Source organism: Wallemia mellicola, assembly GCF_000263375.1.
Source record: "Wallemia mellicola CBS 633.66 unplaced genomic scaffold WALSEscaffold_17, whole genome shotgun sequence".
In the NCBI taxonomy this organism is placed as follows: domain Eukaryota; kingdom Fungi; phylum Basidiomycota; class Wallemiomycetes; order Wallemiales; family Wallemiaceae; genus Wallemia; species Wallemia mellicola.
The window spans coordinates 45,058-63,185 of NW_006531974.1; the positions used below are offsets into that span (position 1 = coordinate 45,058).

General features: G+C 42.0%; 8 protein-coding genes across 8 annotated transcripts; 4 read left to right on the plus strand and 4 right to left on the minus strand.

The window, feature by feature from the left end:
* Positions 1 to 17: 17 nt before the first annotated feature.
* Positions 18 to 2,712, minus strand: WALSEDRAFT_60916 (hypothetical protein). Its single transcript, XM_006959397.1, has 6 exons — positions 2,684 to 2,712; positions 2,612 to 2,637; positions 2,515 to 2,565; positions 2,366 to 2,468; positions 1,412 to 2,315; positions 18 to 1,363 (listed from the first exon to the last, which is right to left on the minus strand). The coding sequence occupies exons 1-6, from the start codon at positions 2,693 to 2,695 to the stop codon at positions 69 to 71; spliced, it is 2,391 nt and encodes a 796-aa protein (XP_006959459.1). The 5' UTR covers positions 2,696 to 2,712; the 3' UTR covers positions 18 to 68.
* Positions 2,713 to 2,750: 38 nt separating this feature from the next.
* On the plus strand, positions 2,751 to 5,419 carry WALSEDRAFT_60917 (hypothetical protein). Its single transcript, XM_006959398.1, has 3 exons — positions 2,751 to 4,681; positions 4,725 to 5,318; positions 5,369 to 5,419. Exons 1-2 carry the CDS (start codon positions 2,909 to 2,911, stop codon positions 4,812 to 4,814), a joined length of 1,863 nt encoding a protein of 620 aa, XP_006959460.1. The 5' UTR covers positions 2,751 to 2,908; the 3' UTR covers positions 4,815 to 5,318; positions 5,369 to 5,419.
* On the minus strand, positions 4,847 to 5,475 carry WALSEDRAFT_65341 (hypothetical protein; the record flags this gene model as incomplete). Its single annotated transcript, XM_006959399.1, has 3 exons — positions 4,847 to 5,318; positions 5,369 to 5,419; positions 5,465 to 5,475. The coding sequence occupies 3 exons, from the start codon at positions 5,473 to 5,475 to the stop codon at positions 4,847 to 4,849; spliced, it is 534 nt and encodes a 177-aa protein (XP_006959461.1).
* Positions 5,476 to 5,550: 75 nt separating this feature from the next.
* Positions 5,551 to 8,622, plus strand: WALSEDRAFT_58131 (hypothetical protein). The gene is made up of 4 exons (XM_006959400.1): positions 5,551 to 5,596; positions 5,642 to 5,761; positions 5,805 to 8,035; positions 8,081 to 8,622. Exons 2-4 carry the CDS (start codon positions 5,686 to 5,688, stop codon positions 8,585 to 8,587), a joined length of 2,814 nt encoding a protein of 937 aa, XP_006959462.1. The 5' UTR covers positions 5,551 to 5,596; positions 5,642 to 5,685; the 3' UTR covers positions 8,588 to 8,622.
* Positions 8,623 to 8,663: 41 nt separating this feature from the next.
* Positions 8,664 to 10,073, plus strand: WALSEDRAFT_69803 (hypothetical protein; the record flags this gene model as incomplete). Its single annotated transcript, XM_006959401.1, has 5 exons — positions 8,664 to 8,702; positions 8,749 to 8,805; positions 8,852 to 8,984; positions 9,030 to 9,460; positions 9,508 to 10,073. The coding sequence occupies 5 exons, from the start codon at positions 8,664 to 8,666 to the stop codon at positions 10,057 to 10,059; spliced, it is 1,212 nt and encodes a 403-aa protein (XP_006959463.1). The 3' UTR covers positions 10,060 to 10,073.
* Positions 10,074 to 10,093: 20 nt separating this feature from the next.
* On the minus strand, positions 10,094 to 13,775 carry WALSEDRAFT_58133 (hypothetical protein; the record flags this gene model as incomplete). Its single annotated transcript, XM_006959402.1, has 3 exons — positions 10,094 to 10,751; positions 10,780 to 12,429; positions 12,479 to 13,775. 3 exons carry the CDS (start codon positions 13,773 to 13,775, stop codon positions 10,099 to 10,101), a joined length of 3,600 nt encoding a protein of 1,199 aa, XP_006959464.1. The 3' UTR covers positions 10,094 to 10,098.
* WALSEDRAFT_60918 (hypothetical protein) lies at positions 13,753 to 16,602 on the plus strand. Its single transcript, XM_006959403.1, has 3 exons — positions 13,753 to 13,802; positions 13,854 to 15,650; positions 15,701 to 16,602. Exons 2-3 carry the CDS (start codon positions 14,209 to 14,211, stop codon positions 15,885 to 15,887), a joined length of 1,629 nt encoding a protein of 542 aa, XP_006959465.1. The 5' UTR covers positions 13,753 to 13,802; positions 13,854 to 14,208; the 3' UTR covers positions 15,888 to 16,602.
* Positions 15,910 to 18,078, minus strand: WALSEDRAFT_69806 (hypothetical protein; the record flags this gene model as incomplete). Its single annotated transcript, XM_006959404.1, has 2 exons — positions 15,910 to 17,593; positions 17,640 to 18,078. 2 exons carry the CDS (start codon positions 18,076 to 18,078, stop codon positions 15,963 to 15,965), a joined length of 2,070 nt encoding a protein of 689 aa, XP_006959466.1. The 3' UTR covers positions 15,910 to 15,962.
* Between the last annotated feature and the right edge of the window lie 50 nt (positions 18,079 to 18,128).

Below are 18,128 nucleotides of genomic sequence, written 5' to 3' on the forward strand. Positions count from 1 at the left end.
CCCACGCGTTGATGTCATCATAAAGTAATATATAAAATTAATCATTTATTATAGTTACAAAAGCGTGATTAAGCGGCAGCCATAGCTATCTCGTTAAGTCTCTCAGCTTCCTCCTCTTCAAGACCTTCTATAACTTCTTGACGACGACGTCTCTCCATTTCCAACTCCTTATAGCGACTCTGGAGTTCACGTTCTCTCTGTTGCATAAATGAAACTTCCTTCTCAAGTTTATAGACACGAGCTGGAGCAGCTTCACGTTCGTTGAGCGCTAATAAACCGAATGCTTCTCTGTTGATTGTGCCCGTCTCAACATCATCAAATGCCTTTGATAACCTCTTTGATAAAGCCTCTTTACGAGCCATATATCCGCCCAATTTAATACCCAACTTTTTCTCTTGTTTCGCACTCTTGACTGCATCGTTCGTCAATCTATCCTTAATAGTCGCAAATCTGAACGTATAATACTCCATCTTTTCTCTATCATCGAGTTCATTGAGATGGACAACCGCTTGTGCCTTTTTCGAGTATCCAAGTTCACCAGATGGGATCGCATCCAATTGAGTTTCGATCGAAGCTAATAAGGCGCGCTTGACAGCGTCCGAATTGGCACCTGGGACACCCATACTAGCGGCCAATTCAGCATCTACCGCACTTTTAGCTGCATCGACAGCCTCATCAGGTAACTCTGCGATAGGGTCAATGCCATGAGCAGGCGTAGCTCCGGGAAGTGGGTAATGAATACTATCATGTACAACCAGTCTAACATATTCATTCTCAACCATCTCCTCAACTGATTTCTCCTTGAAAGACAAAGACTGAAGGAGACCTGTGACGTCAATGTTCACCGGACGAGGAAGATTCATCTTTATAGCCGATGAGCGTCTGGCCAATATTCTACGTTCTTCTTCAGCAAGCGCAGCCGCAATGCGTGCGTCACGCTCCGCTGCATCTTCCTCACGGGCTGCAACCTGAGCTATTTCATCTGCTTCATCCTCTGGCATTTCAATCTCAAAGTTATTTTGTGGTTTTGGCAAATTCTGGAATCCTGTCTTCAGTCTAGCCTTCTCAGATCTCTCACTATATTTGCGTTCGGCAGGTGTTTCGAAAGCTTCTAAAATACCATCCGTACGATTGATCGATAGTGTATCGCGCATTGGCGTCTTGAATGGCACACCTGGTGCACCGCCATGCGAAGGTGTGGCTAGTGGATTTGGTGTGAAGTTTGCTACATGCTTCGGAGTAGCTGATTGATATCCTGTTCCAGACTGTTGTTCATGGAGTGGTGTGTTTTCTTCACCTAACAATGGTGTCTGACTTGCTGTCATGTTTCTAAGATTACGCGCTTCACTCATGATGTTATCCTCTGAGAATCAAAGTAAGTAAAAGTTAATTTGAACGAAGCAGAACTTACCCCCTTGCTCTGTACGAGGAGTACGTAAATTATGTACTGATCCGATAGTATCATAATTTCCTAACAGACCTTGGGTTGAGGTATCACCTTCTTCGACCAATTCACGAGTACTCTCACCAGATTGACCAAGTTTGACAATATCCTCAAGCTCTTTCTCACCAACTTGTGGAGCAGGAAGGTCTAACTTACGACGAGCGGATATCTTATCAGCTTCCTTAAGTCTTGCAATTTGGGCTTCACGAGCTGCTTGGTACTTATCATTTGATTCTTGACTAGCGGTCTTTTGCTTCTTTCGGCGCTCATCTTCACCTTTATCTGCTTTGCGTTTACCTTCAGCTTCCATTCTCGATTTACCAATTGATGATTCATATGTCTTTGCACGCTCTTCACCGACATCATAGAAACCAATAGCTGGTTGCTTCTCAAACGGAATATCAGCGTTGTAGTCCACACCCTTCTTCTTTTCACGGATTCGTGAAATAACACCAGCTGCTTTCAACTCGCGACGCTTCTGTAATACAGCTAAACGACGCGCTTCTTCGAGTTGACGTTCACGTGCCTTACGTTTGGCTTTCTTACCCTGAGTATTAGCCAATCTCGCGCGAGCTTCTGAAAGCATCTCCTTCTCATCCTCATCCATATCAATTGGATCTGGTTTCGCTGGTTTGGTTTCTGGGTCTGTATCGAGTTCACCTGGCTTGAGTTTACGTACGTCGTCACTTGGACCTGCTTCATCACCTGGACCAGTCAAACCAAGCTCCTCATTTTCTTGACGTTCAGCCTCGTCGAGTAGTTGTTGATAGCGCTCTAAACATTGTGTAGCTGTACGACCGACAATTGGAGCGATAGTACGCCATTGTGTAGGCATCAATTTGGCAAGGTGTAGGAGTTTCTCATCTTCAGTCTAAACAGACTGTATGAGCAACAGGATAGCGATAAATGGATGAAACGCACCTTTGACCATTCAGTTTTCTTAATGGAGGGATCTAGCCACTCATACCAACGAGCTTTGCATTGCTTTGGTGTTTTGCGTACCAAAAGAGAAGAGATACGAGCCCTAAAATGGAGATGAGAGGAGAGAGACTTTGTAGGAGGCTACATACCATTGATTCTTACCATATTTTGATATAGCAGCCTTCAATATCTCGTCCTCGCTATTTAGTGTGAATATAGTACTAAAATGGCTAAGAGTATACCAACGTATTCTTCCATACACCACCTTTTACCTATATGTACATTAGATCTATATCTCTATTAATATATTTAACTTACGACTATCCTCATTCTGTATTACGTCTGAGATGGACGTTGCAGAATAACGTTCAAGAGATGGACTTAGACTTTCTAGATAATCCAAAGAAAAAGAATAACAAAGATGCATTCGATAACTTATTAGATTTCAATCAATCTTCGAAGAAATCTCTCCATCAGCTCTCACAAACACCGCCAGCACCTGCACCAGCTGCGAATGTAGACAGCAACTGGTCTGGTTTAGATATGCTATCTACTATGGGAAGCCGCACATCCAATAATACACCACAGAAGTCATCTTCTAATGATCTTCTCGGAGACGATTCCCTTATCGATGACTTTGGATTGCTCGACGTTTCAAACAGCGCACAAGCATCTCAGAAAGCCTCAACTACCAACAGCGATGATGGATTTGACATTTTAGGTGATTTAGCTAAGCCTGTGCAACAGCCGCAGCAATCTGCATCTCCTCTAGCAAAGAGTACGCCCTCACCTACACCAAGGAGCACTTCTCCACCACCGCATTTAGTTGGACAGCTTGTTGAAATGGGTTTCAGTCCCGTCGACGCGTCACAAGCTCTCAAGAGCGCTAATATGGATGTCTCAACTGCAGCAACGATGCTTATTAGCCAATCAGTCGATAGTAACAAACCTACAACTCCACAAGAATCTCAGCCGCCTGAACAACAACGACCTAACCAATCGCGACAATCTCCAGCTCCTCAGAAGCAAACAGACGCAGCTGACGAATTGATACAGCAGGCATCAGCTATTGGCTCTGATTTGTTCACTAAAGCATCTTCATATTGGTCAGTTGGAAAAAATATGGCACAAAAGGCGATAGAGGAACAGCGTCAACGTGTAGTCAAACAACAATCAGACGATGATCGACTGAAGAAGGAGCGGGAAAGGAAGGAATACGAAGAGCGTAAAAGGCGTTGGGAGGAAGGTGCCTCTAGTGGATTCAAAGATGATGATGAGCCTGTCCAAAGTAACTCATTCATCCCGTCAGAGTTTAAACGACCTGAGAGGCCCGCGCCATCGCGACAGTCATCAAACAATTTCCAAGAACCGTCCAGGCCAGCTTCACAGCAGTCTAGTGGTAGCTTATTGGACGTTTTCAAACCGAAATCTTACGTCTCTCCTGCCAGGCATGCCGTTAGATCTCGTACTTCTACACCACCTCAGGCTCAAACACCGGTGAAGCCATCTACGCCTAAAAAGCAACGTGTCAACCCGCAAATATCGCAACAAGCGTTGGCGCAATCGAATGAACTTCGTATGAAGGGTAATGAGGCTTTCAAACTGGGATCATATGGTCAAGCTGTTGATTACTACGAAAAAGCAGCTACAAATATACCACCAAATCACATCCAGTCTGCAATCATACAGACGAATCTTGCTACAACTCATATAAAAAATGGTGACGCCGATAGTGCTATAAAAGCTGCGACTGCTGCTATTGCAACCATAAATGAAGATTATGAGGTCAGCGATGGGGTAAATGTCCTAGAGACAGCCTCCAAATCCTACAGATCTCGTGCAAATGCTCACGAGATGAATGAAAAGCATGCAGACGCACAAAAAGACTATGAGAAGCTGATTAGCATATCCAGCAAGATACCAAACATACAGAGTCAAGCAATAGAAGGCCTCAGGCGTGCGAAAGCAGCACAGGAACCAAAGAAGAATGTATCAACAAATGCGAAACCAGCCAACGCTTCTATCAAAGCTGCCGGAGAAAAAGCTGCAAAAGCTGCAGTCGAGAGGTCAAAAGCAGCATCACTGCAAGAAGCAGCTGAAGACACACAAAAGCATGCTCTTAAAGATGGTGTCGACGCCCGTCTTCTTACTTGGAAAGCTGGCAAGGAAAATAACATTCGTGCTCTGCTTTCATCTGTCGACACCGTCCTCTGGCCAGAGCTCGGGCTAAAGAAGTTCGGGATGCATGAGCTCGTCACAGACGTATCTGTCAAGAAAGTCTACATGCGGGCTGTCTCTAAGGTTCACCCTGACAAGGTAAGCAAATGTGAGACAATGTGGCAAGTCTAACAATAGACAGATAAATGCCAGAACAAGCACACTAGAACAACGAATGATAGCTCAAGGTGTATTTGCTACTCTCAATGAAGCATACAACAAACAACGCTAAAATGGATCTATAATACAGAAAATATTATACAATTACGAATTGCTAGTGAGCAGCTGTTCGGAAGTCCTCCGACGGATATTCCTATTGTTACTCTCATTATGTTGGGAGATAAAATCATCAATCTCATCTAGATTCTCCTCAAAACGAGTGCTAGAAGTTCTGATAGGACGACCACGACCTAGACGAGAATGAGGGTGTCTGCTAAGAGATGAGCGCGTGTGTGAGAGGTGAGCCTGCTCGCCTCGCGTTTCGAATACTTCCATAAACGGATAGTCATCTCCGGTGTAGACCTCCTCACTGGGATATGGTGAGTTTTCAGCGCGTAAGAAGGGCAAAATGCTAGTTCGTGATCTTGCAGGTGATGATGATAACTGAAGTGTGTGCTTAATCAGATCGTCTACTATCGCCCGAGTCTTCTTATCATTAATATCGAGATTTTGAACGAAGTTGGTGTAGGATTTAAGTGACTTGTTAGCATCTACGTGATTAGAGATAGAATGATTGCTTTAGATAGTAGATCGTTAGTGCTGGAGAGCTATAGAGCTATTACTAACAGAATAGACTTCAACTTAGACTGGAGCAAATCATCTGTGGATTGTAAAGTACTAAAAAGAATAAATAAAGGATATGAATAATATATTTTAGCTTACCGACGACCCATCTAATAAATCGATTTCTCTCCTGAACGTCGAGGATGGGAAGAAAGAAGAGTGGGAATGAATTGCCAAAGCGTGTCACACTCTACGATGACGAAGAACACATATACAAACTAAAGCTAGATGGTAGCTATACTCTTATTCTTATAGACACTATCTCACAGTATATAGAGAATACACAATTGGAAGATTGCATAGAGAAGATCAACAAGAAGATGAAATTGAAAAATAAGTACACTATACGCTTGATTCTTACTAGAAGTGGTAAAGATCTTGTTCTAGTCAACTCTGGTTAGTTTCTTACTCTGATTTGACTTTCTTAACACTCGCTCAGCTGAGGACTTTGAAAAAGCGAAGAAGAAGTCTAGAGGATACTTGAAATGTAAATTCAGATTTGAGCTAGAGGATAATCAACCATCCACTCCCATCCAATCAACTTCTCAGCCACGCTTGACGACAACTGCAAAGAAACGCTTATCACTCAATCCATCCTTCATCAATGAAGCTGAAGATCCTACTTCACCATTAACAAAGCAATCTAGACGCGTACTCCAACCGAGATCTGCAATTATGTCCAAAACTGTAGAGACATACCCGGACATTCAGGATTACTTCGCAGCTTTCGTGAAGGATACAATACACGACTATTTCAACAATACTTTGCATTCAAACACTCAATCAGAACAATCTAGTGTGGCTTCTAACAGAAATAGCAAACCAGGCACTTTGTCTGCAATGCGTTCTACCGTTATTTACGATAGTGACATTAGTGAAGCACACACAAATAAAGGAAATCCACCTATACGCTTGCATAGAGAAACAACCCCTTCAGAGGTAGATCAATTACAGTCATCGCCACATTTTGTTGAACATAAAGAACAAGCTCTCCAGCAGCCTCGTCTGGAAGGTCTTCAGGAAGTAAATGAAGATACCATGGAAGTAGCCAGTGAAGAGGATAGACCTGGTGACAAAGAGAAATATAAAAGAGTAGAGGAGGAGCAGGAATATGGGCGGGAAGAAAGACAAAAAGAACCAGAACCAATAGAAGAACAATTAGAAGAACAATTAGAAGAACAAATAGAAGGACAAGATGAAGGACATGAAGGGAAAAGCGAAGACAAGCATGAGAACGATGGAGTACGCTCATCACCCATAGAACAATTCGACGATGATATCACCTTGACCGGCTCGCAAATCCCTCCTTCAGCTCAGCCCCAGCTCAGTTCACCTATACTTGCGCCAGAACAAGGACTTGAAACTGTGGTCACACCTGTTCATCCAAATGAAGAAATAAAACAGGACCAACAAGAGAGTCAACAAGATGGACAACGAGAAAGTCAAGAACAAGAACAACAAGAACAACAAGATACGCGACAGGGAGACCTGGAAATGCAACAACCAGAAGAGTATGTGCCAGCAGACACTGAATCTCTTCCATCACCGTTCAAGCGTCCATCACCTGTCAAGAAGGATAGACCAGCGAATAACAAAAACGAGGATATTTTAGATGAAGAGTTAGACCTCGCAAAACTTTTTGGTAGCTCTACTCAAGGTTCAGGAAGACCTCGTCGCAGCATACAGGCAGTGTTGGGAGACGAGAAGGACGACGAGCATAATGAGTTGTTAATGGAGGAAGAAGCGAACGATGAAGATGAAGTCATGACTGACTATGAAAGTGACGATACAATCGATAGAGAAAGGGAACGAGCGAAGCTCAGCAAATCAACACAGTCAACCAGACGTGGATCTTCAGATGATAACTTCGAAGCTGACGATGATGAGGAACCAGGCGAGGATAAAGATAAACGCGAACCGGCCATGGAAGCACCTCCAGTTGTACACTCCACGTCTCAATTCTACATACCAGATTCGCCAACTGCGTCTGAAAGAGCTGTATCCGCTCAGATCAATGCCCATGATTCTCTTTCTATATCTGTCAATCAGAGTTTCTCACGTCAAGGTGATACGAGCCTTCTTCAAAATCAAGAAGATGATAATGAGGCCGAGAACGGCGAGCATCAACAATACATCGGATCAGAAATACTTCCACCACAAGTACACGACGAACAATCTGATTCAAGGGATGCCAAATCTGAGGATTTTCTACAGGATGAGAAGCTCGCAGAAGGTGAAGGTGAAGAGGATCAGCCGGAAAGAACACCTCAAAGGGATAATGGCGAAACATCTTCAATCCCCCAATCCAAATTGAGCCCACAACCGATGATAGAGAGTGGAAGTACTCCAGACTTAAACCAAACGCAACTCTCCACAGTCAGTAATGACACCAAAGATAGGCTTTACCAAGAAGCGCTTGGAACGGATAACACAAAAGATAAAGATGCACAAGATACCACGAAAGACGCAAATGAAGGTGTCGAAGCTACCCCAGCAGTAGAAGCATCAAAGTCACAAGACGTTGAAAAGTCATCCAATGAATCGACCGATCTGGAAAAGCCAAAGCCAGCGTTAGGAAAGAGAAGCCGCGAAGAAGCACCTTCAGATGAGGATGAAAGCATCCAAGAAACCAAACGCACAAAGTACAATGATGACAAGGTGTCTAAAGAAGTACGTTCGTCTACTTTACACTAAGCAAAACTAATATACTCTTAGCCAAAAGGTCGTGCACGCCATTCTGAAGGTGGAATATACCACGCACAACGGAAGATAGCAATGCCACCTAGATTGAGTATTAATTTCGACGATCTTATCAAACAAACGTCCAAAGGACCTCGTTCAAGCAGTTCATTCTTGCCTCTTTCCGAATTGAAGAAAGACAAATCAAGATACGCAATAGAATCACCAATGGCGTCACCACGTGCATCACCAGCAGTTGAGTCGCGTCCACGGCCTAGTGTGAAGCGTGTCGCTACATCTGACAACAACGACAACAGTAGTTCATCTGATTCTGACAATGACGACTCAAGTTCAGACGAAGAAGAGGCCAAACGACCAAGAAGAAAGAGTGCAATTCCAGCTGCTAATCCGCGTCTAAATCAATTGAATAGAGGTGTTGATAGGAGAGCGAGTGCGATACCTGCAGAAAGACGAGCAGGAGCTAGCACACCTGGAAGAGTCACCAGATCGAGAGTGAAAGCTGGAGGATTAGCCGATATGTGAATTTAAGAATAATTTATTGATTTTAATTGATTTTTATAAATGTCTTGCTTGATTTATTTCTTATGATTACACAGTGATGTCTTCCTATTCAAAATACTCAACTTTACCAGATATTGTGGGTTTAAACTAGAAAGTATGTGCTTTGTTCATTAATGTATTAGGATACCGCACCAGATGTCTACGAGACAGAAGAACCAGCACCTCACTCCTCACAGATGGTATGTGCATCACTGTAAATCAACTTCTTAACCAACGAAATTAAAGTTATCAGATGAAGAAGAGTTTGGTGTAATCCAAAATACCTCAAATGATGCTATAGATGCTGCCAAACTGCCGAATACAAAGTCAGCAACTAAGAAGTTCAGAAGGAAAAGATTCGACGCGATAGGCGAGCAAGGTATGATCGCTACATATTTCTAACGATTATACTAATAAGCTGTAGATTTCTCAGGCTCAGTCGCATCTCAGTCGTTACAGAAACTAAAGAAGTTGACAAATGATGATTCCAGCGAAAGCAGTTCGAGTGACGAGGATGATTTATATCAGCGGAGGAAAGGAATGTCAACTGAAGATCGTCTCAATCTACTCAAAACCGAGCTCAACGATATTGAACAAAGCGCATCAAGGGAAGACAATAGCAGTATAGATAATATATTATCGCGACTGATACAGTATCGGACGCGTATAGGTGAACTTCAGAAGCAGCGCAAACCACAAGTCATAAATGAGATACCGGAGAGTGTCACCCATAATGAAGTTAAAGAGAGTGAACAAAGTAATCAAATCGACGATATAGGACTTATCGACCTCGATAGACGTATCAAATCGCTCGAAAAGAGTATAGGTACTGATACAGTGAGCGTTTCAACCGATGTGGGTGCTAATTTGATATGTTGGACATTATTTAACAGCTTATGCAGTCTACTGAACGTTTCCCGGTACCTTTAGTTAACACTATCCAAAAGTTAGAACAACAAATGTCTTTACTCACCCAACCGAGACACCTTGATGCCATATCTCGTAGATTGAAACTGCTCAATTCTGAACTTGAGAAAGTAAACGAAAGCAAATCAAGACTGAGTAGTGATAATAATAGAGAAATAACGGAAACCGATGATGGAAGTCAACAAGGCTCGACAGGAATGAATATGGTGACACAGAATAAAGTCGACAAACTATTCAACTCACTTGAACGTATTGAGCCACTTATACCACTCACACCACATGTTCTTGATCGATTGACAACTTTATCTGAAGTCCATAGAAAAGCCTCTAACTCTGTTAGCGATATTGACGAATTGAAGCTTCAGACTATGAACATATCGAACAACATAAAGACACTCAATGATGCGACTTCAACACTCTCACAATCACTTGAAGAAAATGATAAGCTTGTTAAGTCGAATGTCGATAATGTTATGATGAGGATTGAAGAAATATCCAGTAGACTTGCAAGTCTTCAACAGAAGTAAATGTAGATATATGCATGCAAAACAACTATATAATCTATACTAGAAATTGAATGCTGACATGTCGAATTGATCGACATGCTGAGACGATTGTTTAGGCGTGGAAGCGATCACATTTGTCTTTGGGGTGCTGCTAGCTCGACTGATAGGATCTGGCGCCAACATTGCAGCAAAGTATGGTTTAGGTACTTCTTTACTACTTTTAGGGAATTTCCACCTAGCTAGTAAACGTAAGGCAAGGGCGTGAGTACCATTCTTCCTGAGTTGTTTGGCTGTGTAGAGGGCTAACTCACGTTCGTCCACTACCCTTAGTACGCCAGGCTGAGCAAGATAGACACTAACTAGAGATATATCGAAGTCGTACTTGTTGGCCAAATCATTTTCTTTGATTTCACCAAGTTCTTCGACTAGATCACTCAAAAGTGTCGAAAAGCTCTCAACCAGACACCTGGAAGCAAGATGATGTTGTCCTAGTTTGGATATAGTCACTGATGCCAAAGCTCTGTTACGAGATTTGACGGCGTACTTAGCGAGCTCTTTCGTGACGTCTGTATAAAGCTCCCAATCACCTCTTAAGCGAGCAATACATAAGGCCATCTCAAAATCCTGACATTGTTTCAAGCATACTTGAATTGCATCCTTAGTCTTACCAGCGAGAACGAAAAACGCAGCCGCATAATCTAAAGCCTGTAAGCCTACCAATTATCATGTTTATTAACTTACCATATCGGCGCTTGGAAAGCAATGCGAAGGCATTTTTGGTTGCTGCCACTTTGGCGTTATTGTCGTTATCGAAATCTTTTAGGAGGAACTTGAGAATGTTGTCACGTTCTCGATGACCATAGGCGAATTTCCAGAGTGTACTAACACTGTTCTTTTTTCCAAGTGCAAAGTAAATCAGTGAAGATCCATAAAGTGTTGGATCAATTTCATCCTCATGATTGACCGCCATTTTCTTTGCGAGGCGATCCATTAGCTGTTGATATAAATCACTATCGCCAATCCAAAGTGAGGGATACGTAGATCTTATTTCATCTACCGACTTGGTTTCTTCGAGTTGCTCGATAAGCAATTGATGGTTATGTGACAAATGACCAAATATAACGCTGTTATCTGCTAAGATACCAAGCTTTGAGAAAACGAGGAACCTCCAAGTATTCTCGTCAGCATTTTTTGCGACGTTATATGCATAATTTATAGCCTCAATTGTACATTTGAGCTCATTGTAAAGGCCTTCATTACCTACTACACCTTTGAGTGTTGCAATTGACTGAAGGAATTCATCATCAACTTGTGGCCATTTCTCATCACTATCATCATCCTTATCGTCCACCTCTTGGACAAATTTAGCATGCAGATCACCGGTATTTTGAGTCTTAACCGCACGTTGAAGGTATTTGAAGATCCTTTTGAGAACACCATATTCATTCAAACGCAAGCAGTTTATGAGGAAGATATTATGCCACTCTTGAACTGGTCCAGCAAGCTCCGCTGTTAATTCATAGAGCGATGACTGACATAATGGGGCATCCCGAGCATACGGCTTAATGTCGACTGACATAAGATGCAGTATAGATTGAATATGAAGGTTACTGCCACATAAGAGACCAATTGAGGCATTCTGCAGGAAGGTCACGTGATCAATTGTTCTCCCAGATTCATAATCAGGTAAAGTAAGTGTCGTAAGCTCAATCCATCGCTTTTGCTCATCGTGTGTCGATATGAATACCTTAGCACTAGAACGCTCATTGAATAATAAACACAGTCCTTCCTCAAAGTCGTCTAAAAACAAAAACTCGACATCTCGTATTTCCCCGCAGCTTCTGTATTCAAACTCGAGATCACTACCATACTTATTCGAAGTTGGTTTGTATACTCTAAGGTAAGATCCTTTCGCATCAGATGATACAATAGCTGTATGGTGAGTTTTGAAGCACGATTGTATATTTACGATGTTTTCTGGACAATCAATTGCAGTAGTTATTGGGAGAGACTTAAGTTCATTTCTTGATAATCTCAAGAATCTGATCATGTTATTCCTATCGAGGATTGTTACGATAGGGCTCGAAAACTTCACTTTGATCTGATCCCGTGAGCGAGATTTATACGATGGTACAAAATGCTTGTTGACGAACTTAGCTGATGATACTGATAATTGTTTGAGATCAACTGGCGAACTTTGTTCATACTCTACTACACAATTCTTAAGAGATAACCAACGAACTGACACCTCTGAATTGTTATACTCTATCACGTAAATATGATGGCTAGTATTCGTAAATGTGACACTAGATGAAAGTTTCGAAGGCATATTAGTTATCAAGTCATTATTCCTAAACACTTTCATGTCATTTTTGAAAGCTATCACTGTGACTAGATCGTTTGTTAGACAATGGTAAATAAATACCTTGAAAACCCTTACCATCATTGACACAAATAAAGTCTAGAACCTCATCCAAGCTGTTAAAGTTAGAGCCACTTTCAATCATTCTTAACTTATGCAACGCATTCGACGGGCTGTCGAGTATATTCCAGTTTATGAGTCTCTTCTCATTATGAGAGTAGGTACTCAAAGAATGACCGAAACTATCAGTATTGATTTTGGTAATACTATCGAAATGTTGGGTATGATGAATATTTCTAAGCCATTCGATAGGTGGATGAGCCTTTGTGTCTGGTATTGGATCAAATATAGACGCAGGGTTGAGGATACCAACGAGGATACCTTTGTTGTTATCCCTCAATGCTAGAAGATAAATAGGCGAATAGTTATGATCCTGACAGCTGATTTCTATATCGATGATATCATTCGGTATCGAGTCCGGTAGTTTTATATGTACGACTGGCTGGCTTCTAATGTAATTTGATGATTCATGAGTTGTATCATGAATAGCGTTTATAGTCAAATTGTAACCATCAGAGCTGATGTTTAAAATCAGATCCCTAGAGTATTGAGATATTTGTGAAACTCTTTCGTATCTTCTTTCTGCTATGAGTGAAGATAAAGGGTTTGATTGATGTAATAAATAATTAGAATCCGATAAAGCTCTTCGCAGTAGTAGATCAGTCGTGGATGGACCGAGCCAGAAGCTTCTAAGGAGAGAAGGCGATACATAGATAGTCCATGGTTCGAATTTACTTGGTGATGATCGATGATAGGCATATAGATCATTATCGACAGTTTCGATGATAAGTAAATTGTTATCTCTCCACTGAATGGATCTTATTAGAGATAAGTGAGGGAGCAGTTGCAGCTGGGCGGGCGTGTCTGTGATAGAGTACAAATGAACAGTAGAGCTATCTTTATATGAGAGCGCCAGCAGGTCTAGATTTGGGGATATAGACGCGAGTTGAGGATCTGAGTGTAGATCAACAGATTGTGACAATCGGTAGTGTTTGTATAGTAGCAATTTATATTTTGTGAGTACGACGGTGAGATGTCTATGATGAGTGTAGCTAATGATGCCATTCAAGTTGATAGAGTGTACTAAATGAATGCGACCATCTAGTTTTATAATATCCAAACAATCATCTCCCTCTATAAAAACGAGATCGTCATAACAACCAATAGATTTTGGTCTAAAGGGTAAAGTATAAAAGTTAAGGATTTTAAAATTAAAGTTGAATATAAATAAGTAATTATTTAAATTTAAAATTAATTTTGAATTTAAATTGTTGATTTTCGTTGATATCTCTATACACTCATCATTGTCGTACATCAAGAGAAGAGATGGGGGACAATCTGAGTGAGTGCTATCTAGAGCAATAGAGATCTAGCTTAACGCAGAGCTTCAAAGTCATTAGGGATTTCGCTTATGCTCAGAGCGACGATAGATATAAAGGTTTACACTCTAATTTAAGACCTTCTATAAAGACAATGCTATACGATTTTGAACCCCTGAATGAATCAGAGTTGGGTGTACATGAGGGCGATCTCGTCTACGTTATATCTGAGTTTAGTGAGGGTTGGGTGGTAGCACGACGAGTTGAGGAATTTAATAACAAGGATGATTATAAATTACAAGAGATTGAAGGCATCATCCCTTTTAGCTATATTGACTGGAATTTCGATCTTCAGTTTAGTCTGGAATGAAGCACTGACCATTCCACTATTCATTCACTCACTAACTCCACCAACCTTAGCCTTTTACGATGAAAATAATATTTATCTTACTACAATTTATTGGATTTTTACTAGCCATAGTACCTACACCAAAAGAATACTCAAATGGCGACTCCTTCTTGATCCTCAATAATGACATCTCAATTAATTCCCCTGATTTCGCAACTACTTTAATAGAAAACACTATCAATAACATCAAACAATCTCAACATAGACGTCTCTCCATTGGATTAGGTGGTGAAGATATTGAGCAACTCAGCCTTGCAACTTCATTCATCAACACCCTTGAAGTGACCATCGATGACTCAACTTCTATTCAAGATATTTTCAACCAGCCTATTGATCAACGTAATGAACAATACACTCTTAATATCCCTGACGATGGCGATGACGTTACAGCTGTGATTACCTCAAACAACATTTTAGGTTTACACAGAGCATTAGCAACATTCGAACAACTCTTTTACGTCAACCCATCAGATAGTGATCAACACTACATTAACAATGCACCAATTGAGATTGAAGATGAACCTGAATTCGGTTGGCGTTCAATCATGTTAGACACTTCACGTAACTACTACAAGAAAGATTCTTTGAAGGATCTTATTAAAGCAATGGCATTCGTTAAGCTCTCTGTCTTTCACTGGCATATAACTGATCAACACTCATGGCCATTAGTCACTGACGTACACCCTGAACTTTATGAGAAGGGTTCATACCCTGGTATGCTTTATACTCAAGAAGATGTTGATGAAGTAATAACATTCGGACAAGAAAACGGAGTTGATGTAGTTATAGAATTAGATCTTCCCGGCCACACTCAATCTGTCGCTGAATCACACGCTGATTTAGTTTCATGTATAGACAGAAGACCATGGTCAAACTATGCAGCTGAACCACCTGCTGGACAATTAAACCTTGAAAATGAAGCGGTTTTGCCATTCGTTAAGGAAATTCTCGATGATTTACTCCCACGTACAAAATCACACTACTTCGGTACAGGTGGTGACGAGCTTAATCCAGCATGTTATGATATGACAACTGAAACTCTTGCGCCACTTGTTAGAGATTTCCAAGAACAATTGACTGAAAAATTAAACGAATATGGTAAAGTTGGTGTCGTCTGGCATGAATTGTCAACAGAGTATGAGATGCCACTCCCAGATGGTACATTAGTAATCAACTGGTCGACTGCGGATTTCACAAGCGAGATTCTTTCAGCACAACCAGAGGGTGTGAAGATTATCCACGCTGCTTCGGATTACATGTACCTCGATTGCGGTACAGGTGGATGGCTCGGTGGTGCACCAGATGGAACAAGTTGGTGTGATCCTTTCAAGAGCTGGCAAAAGATTTACTCATTTGACGCTTATGCTAACATGTCAGAAAACGACAAGGCTAGAGTAGCAGGTGGAGAGACCACGCTTTGGTCAGAGCAATCTGATTCCGCCAACTTTGAATCACTCATTTGGTGAGTCGTACGTTCTTCCTTTTTAGGATTTTAACTGACAAATGCTCAAGGCCACGTGCTGCTGCTGGAGCTGAAGTATTCTGGACACACCCATCACCAGAATCAAGAACTACAAATGCGGATGATGCACTCTTCAGAATGCACGACGTTAGATACCGTCTCGTTGACAGAGATGTCCATGCTGCCGCTCTTCAACCATTATGGTGTGCAGTCAGACCAGGTCAGTGTAATATTTAAGATTAGTTTAAAGTGTATTAAATTGATTATACTTTTACAATGCATAAGTAAGCAATTACATGAACAATAAGCAAATTAACGAATGCGAGGTCTCCAGAGTGGGATACTATTAAAACGATTGACGGTATTGACACCAAAGCTAGAGTCAAAATCACTCTGTGGATAAACACTCTGAAGTTGGCTTCTCGCTGTATTCTCTATACGTCTCAATATGTTTGATCCGCGTTTCTTGAGGCTGACTTTTGGTTTTACACCCTCGTTGATATCTTTGTCGAGTTTGTCGAGCTCGAGAAGATCCATTTCGGAGAGATTATCTGTCAGTTGTCCTTCTATACCATTGAACTTCTCAGCTTTGGTCTCTACTTGATTTTCCTCTGTCTTTTGGTGGACATAACATGTGCTTTCTTCTTGCACACCATTGTTACTCTTCTCGGTAGTTTCTTCTAGTATTTGCATCTCTTCTTTACGAGTCCTATCCATTTCTCTGTCGAATGCAGCACGTAATGACTGGAAAGTCGCGCTCGGAGTGAAGACGTAACTATCATCCGCAAACAACTCCTTATCATAACTTGAATAAATCTCAAAGAAATCGTGATCTGGTGAATCAAGCGCATTATCACCATTTGATAACGCTGGCGGGGTAGGCGAGCGCAATCCAGTCTCTATAAACCTCGGCGTATCAGTACCTATGCCCGGATATGGCAAGGGGGTAGGCAATGGTGGGGGTTGCTCCGTCGCATCATCCTCCTTAATCCATAAACTTGATGGTCTACTAAAGTTCCTTGGTGGTCTTTGTGGCTTCTCAACAACATGTAAATTCTCCGTAGTTGTCAGGTTTGGCGTTATCGCTTCCCGTCCGCTCGTTGCGATGTAATTGCTTACAGCAGCAAGTGATGGAGAAGGCGTTGGGAGGGTCTGTCCAAGGAAATCACTCGGGGTGAGCTCCAACAAGCTACTTGTATCCGCCTCATGCTGCTCTTCCGCTAGGAGGCTCTCGTCGTGCAAATTAGGTAATGAAGGATGGGAAGCCCCAGGCGGAAGCCTGTTAATAGATCCTGAGGCTGGACTAGGGAAATTGAACGCTCCTGGAGAAGATAATACGCGTTCGCGCAGAGCGCCTGCTTGCGTTGGTATGAAAGACATACAAGCCCTGATCACATCTTTGATAGGCGCATGTCCGCGAGTTGTAATCATTCTATGTGTATAATGCACGCTCTGTGCACCAGGACCAAGTACGAATTCTGCACCGAGTTGCTTCGTATCACCCGGTTGTGTAGGTGTAAGTCGGGTAGCGATTGAGATAGCCTCCCAACTGGTTAGGTTGTGTGTATAACCTCCAACATCCTTAACTGTGCCTGGATTATTTGAACGCATCTTAACTCCCAGACTACCATAAACTGAGCGTGTCACATCACTATATATTGGAAAGGGAATCTTCAATGTACGACGATAAGACGCGATAACTTTATATGAAGTTGGCAAAATGAAAACGATCGGGAGCGATCTATCTATTTCTGATACTGTTTTGGCATACGCTTGACACATATTGCAGTATGCGTGGCGTAACAGAATGACTATAGTCCGCCTGGTGCTGTAGAGACTACCGAAAACAACACTTGATCCATCCTCACCGATTAGTGTGCAGCAACTCGCGTCGAATAATTGTTTCCCGGATGGTGGTCGCCTTGCATAATCAAGTAAATCGGCTATACGTCATCAGCAAAAAATCAGAACAAAAAACCTCAAACACACCTTTACGCGCGAGAACTTTATGTATCGTTTCTTGCGACTTTCTAAGCTTCTTCCTGTCTCTAAATTGTACTCTCTTCACCTCGTCTGAAAGAAGTGGCAAGGCAGATGACGACGTATCACTGAGGGCCTGTATGTCATGACCCGTAGCCGGTAAGCTTACTACACGTTTGCGCTGACTGAGCTTATCCAGGAATCCAAAGGAGCTCGAAGAACGCAAACCCGCTGGTTTCTTCGTAGCTCCTGAGCGTGCCGAAGACGAATCACTGCCTCCAGTGACCGTGGCTGTGGTGCCAGAAGCAATACGTGTCATAGCACCCTTCTTCTCCTCCTCTTCAGCGCTAAACACTTGACTTTTCCTCTTATTTAGGAATTTAGCTGTTATCTTTCCACCTAGACTTGCTTCAGATTTAGTCCGCTGACGCGCATTTTTACCTGGCATTCTAGTGGTATGTGTTGAGACCAAAAATAAAACGCGTCAAGAAATCTAAA

What these genes read in the sequence shown, in the direction of transcription:
- WALSEDRAFT_60916 (XM_006959397.1), bottom strand. An exon ending in GGTGGTGTATGGAAGAATAC is followed by an intron (nt 2,566 to 2,611) that starts GTTGGTATACTC and finishes CACACTAAATAG; the next exon opens with CGAGGACGAGATATTGAAGG. An exon ending in AAATATGGTAAGAATCAATG is followed by an intron (nt 2,469 to 2,514) that starts GTATGTAGCCTC and finishes TCTCCATTTTAG; the next exon opens with GGCTCGTATCTCTTCTCTTT.
- WALSEDRAFT_60917 (XM_006959398.1), top strand. Translation starts at nt 2,909, where the DNA reads ATGCTATCTACTATGGGAAGCCGCACATCCAATAATACACCACAGAAG. An exon ending in CTAAGGTTCACCCTGACAAG is followed by an intron (nt 4,682 to 4,724) that starts GTAAGCAAATGT and finishes AACAATAGACAG; the next exon opens with ATAAATGCCAGAACAAGCAC.
- WALSEDRAFT_58131 (XM_006959400.1), top strand. Translation starts at nt 5,686, where the DNA reads ATGAAATTGAAAAATAAGTACACTATACGCTTGATTCTTACTAGAAGT. An exon ending in TCTTGTTCTAGTCAACTCTG is followed by an intron (nt 5,762 to 5,804) that starts GTTAGTTTCTTA and finishes ACACTCGCTCAG; the next exon opens with CTGAGGACTTTGAAAAAGCG. An exon ending in ATGACAAGGTGTCTAAAGAA is followed by an intron (nt 8,036 to 8,080) that starts GTACGTTCGTCT and finishes ATATACTCTTAG; the next exon opens with CCAAAAGGTCGTGCACGCCA.
- WALSEDRAFT_60918 (XM_006959403.1), top strand. Translation starts at nt 14,209, where the DNA reads ATGAAAATAATATTTATCTTACTACAATTTATTGGATTTTTACTAGCC. An exon ending in AACTTTGAATCACTCATTTG is followed by an intron (nt 15,651 to 15,700) that starts GTGAGTCGTACG and finishes CAAATGCTCAAG; the next exon opens with GCCACGTGCTGCTGCTGGAG.